This window comes from Montipora capricornis, chromosome 2 (genome assembly GCF_036669925.1).
Source record: "Montipora capricornis isolate CH-2021 chromosome 2, ASM3666992v2, whole genome shotgun sequence".
Classification (NCBI taxonomy): Eukaryota; Metazoa; Cnidaria; class Anthozoa; order Scleractinia; family Acroporidae; genus Montipora; species Montipora capricornis.
The window spans coordinates 57,294,411-57,296,910 of record NC_090884.1 but is presented as its reverse complement, the minus strand read 5'-3'; the positions used below and the strand labels follow the sequence as shown (position 1 = coordinate 57,296,910).

At 39.3% G+C, this 2,500-nt stretch overlaps 1 protein-coding gene across 4 annotated transcripts in view; it reads left to right on the top strand.

Annotated features, from left to right (window-relative positions):
- The window catches only part of LOC138028518 (CAP-Gly domain-containing linker protein 3-like), a 38,979-nt gene that overhangs the window by 16,155 nt on the left and 20,324 nt on the right, over window positions 1-2,500 (top strand). For all 4 annotated transcript variants that reach the window (XM_068876109.1, XM_068876101.1, XM_068876117.1 and 1 more), the window contains 2 exons: window positions 507-591; window positions 846-1,016. In XM_068876109.1, the coding sequence (XP_068732210.1) occupies window positions 507-591; window positions 846-1,016 (256 nt within the window). The remainder of the gene's footprint in view (window positions 1-506; window positions 592-845; window positions 1,017-2,500) is intronic.

The following is a 2,500-nucleotide window of genomic DNA, read 5'->3' as shown; positions in this document are numbered from 1 at the left end:
ATTTTGTGCGTGGATCTTGGTAAAATCTTTGCAAGATCCTGATAATTTCCTCAAGGATCTTGATGAAGTATCCCAAGAGTCCTCAATGTTAGAAAATCTTTAAAGATCCTTTAAAGATCCTTCAAGGATCCTGTGAAGATCTTCATCTTTAAAGATCTTTGTCAGGTCTTTGAAGATCTTTGAAGATCTTTAAAGATCCTTTAAGGATTTTCACCAGGGTTAGTCAAGAGTAATTTGGTTTCTTTGCATTGTTGGTTTAATAATTGGGCACTAATCGGTGTCTCGATGACGTTCCACATCCTTGTCCATATTTATTTAATAGCAGCAGCCGTGGCTTTTCAAACAGATGTTGATTGAAGCAATTGTTGAGGTTGTTTGCCCAGGCCTTAATATCAGGCAATTTTATTCCTTCAGTGGGGAGCTGTTAGTAGCACAGAGAGTGAAGCACTCTTAGTACTGGGTAACTTGTTGCAGGCACTTGGAAAATCATGTTTATACTGTGATAGGTCCTAAGACGTGGTGCTCACATAGATGATCGTGATGGACTGACGGATATGACTTTACTTCACTATGCTTGCAAGGCAGGGGCAGGTATGTCATCTTTTTAAGACAACCATGTAACTCAGTGAGATCAAATCAATGTTTTTACCAAAAGCACTAATCCCACTAATACTAAATCAGGAAAAAAAGCTTGGAGTTGACGAGCAATATTTTATCATGTCATAGTCAATACTTGTTGTTTCAATGAGGTGCATTATTTGTTAAGCAATAAGAATTATTTCATTATAAGTGGCTTGCAAAAATGTACATGTTTTTCTGTCTATATTTTGTTTTAATATGCACAGTTGGTGTTGGTGATGTATCTGCTGCAAGCAATATGGTCAGTACGCTCATCTCAAAAGGCAGTGATATTGGCCAGAAATGCCGTTGGACTGATATGCTTCCATTGCATTATGCTTCCTTTTTTGATGCTGCACCGATCTTGAGGGTTTTGCTAAAGGCATCTAATGCAAAAGGTACAGTATTAACAGTTGCACTGTCACTGCAAATTTTGACAATTTTTCTTGAAGGTCACAGCCAACAGAAAATAATAATTAAAACCAATTATCTAGAACTGGAGGCGAAACGTCTGATGCATATTCAGTAGTGTCAATTCTGCATATAGGTGTAGGGATTATGTTTGCACTTGAAGATTCAAATCATTAAATAAATTTATACAGATGTCAAAAGTAAGGGCCAAAGGCAATTATTAATTCAACATTTAGGATGATGTAGATTTTACAGCCTAGTTCAAGATTGATACTATTAATTATTGTAAGCTGTGAACTACATCTTTGACTACCCTGTATCCAATTGAAGAATGACTGTCCAATAATATACATACAGAATACTGCTCCCTTTACCGGTTGTTTAAGATTGGTGGTTATATTTGGTGTGTCAACGTAAGTGTTTAAACCACTGTCAAGTGAACTTCTCTTTAGTTGCAAGTATAATCAACTCCATTGATTCAGGAAATTAGTTTGTCAGCTGGACAGGTCACATGTGAGCAGCAAGTTCAATCCTTTCATGAAACAAAAAGTAGTAACAATAAGGATGATTGAATTACACTCACAAACAGAAAATTCAAACAACAATCTTCCTTGGGTAAATCTACCGTCTTGGACAACTTGATGCTGTGGAAAAATTCTAGCTCAAGCATCGTTTGGCACGCACTCACAAAATGTATAGGTCCTTCCCCCCTTACTCCCCATACCAATGTTGATAATGTGATGCAAAATACTGTGCAAGCCTTTGGGCGTTTTTTAAACCAACATTGGAACGGGGGGAGGGGGGAAAGTAGGAAGAAATTAATCTTCACACAGACAATTTAGAGCGTCAAGTTTTCCCAACGAGGTTTGTCCAAGGTTGTAGCTCCTAATCCTGCAAAAATCCCTGATGAAATGCTTGCAGATTTGCTGGTAACTTGACCCATTGACCCCCAGGGGTTCCGGCCATTGACGAGTAAAATCGTCTGGCATTAGACAGAAGAAAATACTAAGTATGGCCGGTTCAGGCCGGCTTGGGAGGCAAAGAGTTAAATGGGAAATCTTGTCCTCCACAAACAGAAAGGTCATATGACACTGAGATCCTGAAAAACTGCTGCAATACCAGGCAAACACAGCTGCAAAATTCCATGTGCATGCACAACAAGCAGTACATGTGTTCCTTGAAGTTAGAATGATTTTTGCTAACCTACACCGTGCACCGGTGGCTCAGTTGGTTGAGCACTGGGCTGTCACACGGGAGGTCGTGAGTTCAACTCCAGCCGGACCAACACTCAGGGTTTTTAAATAACTGACGAAAAAGTGCTGCCTTTGTATAAATTATATCTGCAAATGGTTAGACTCTCTTAGACTAGTCTTCTTGCATAAGAACGATAAGCCGGAGGTCCCGTCTCACAACCATTCAATGTTCACAATCCTGTGGGACGTAAAAGAACCCGCACACTTGTTGTAAAGAG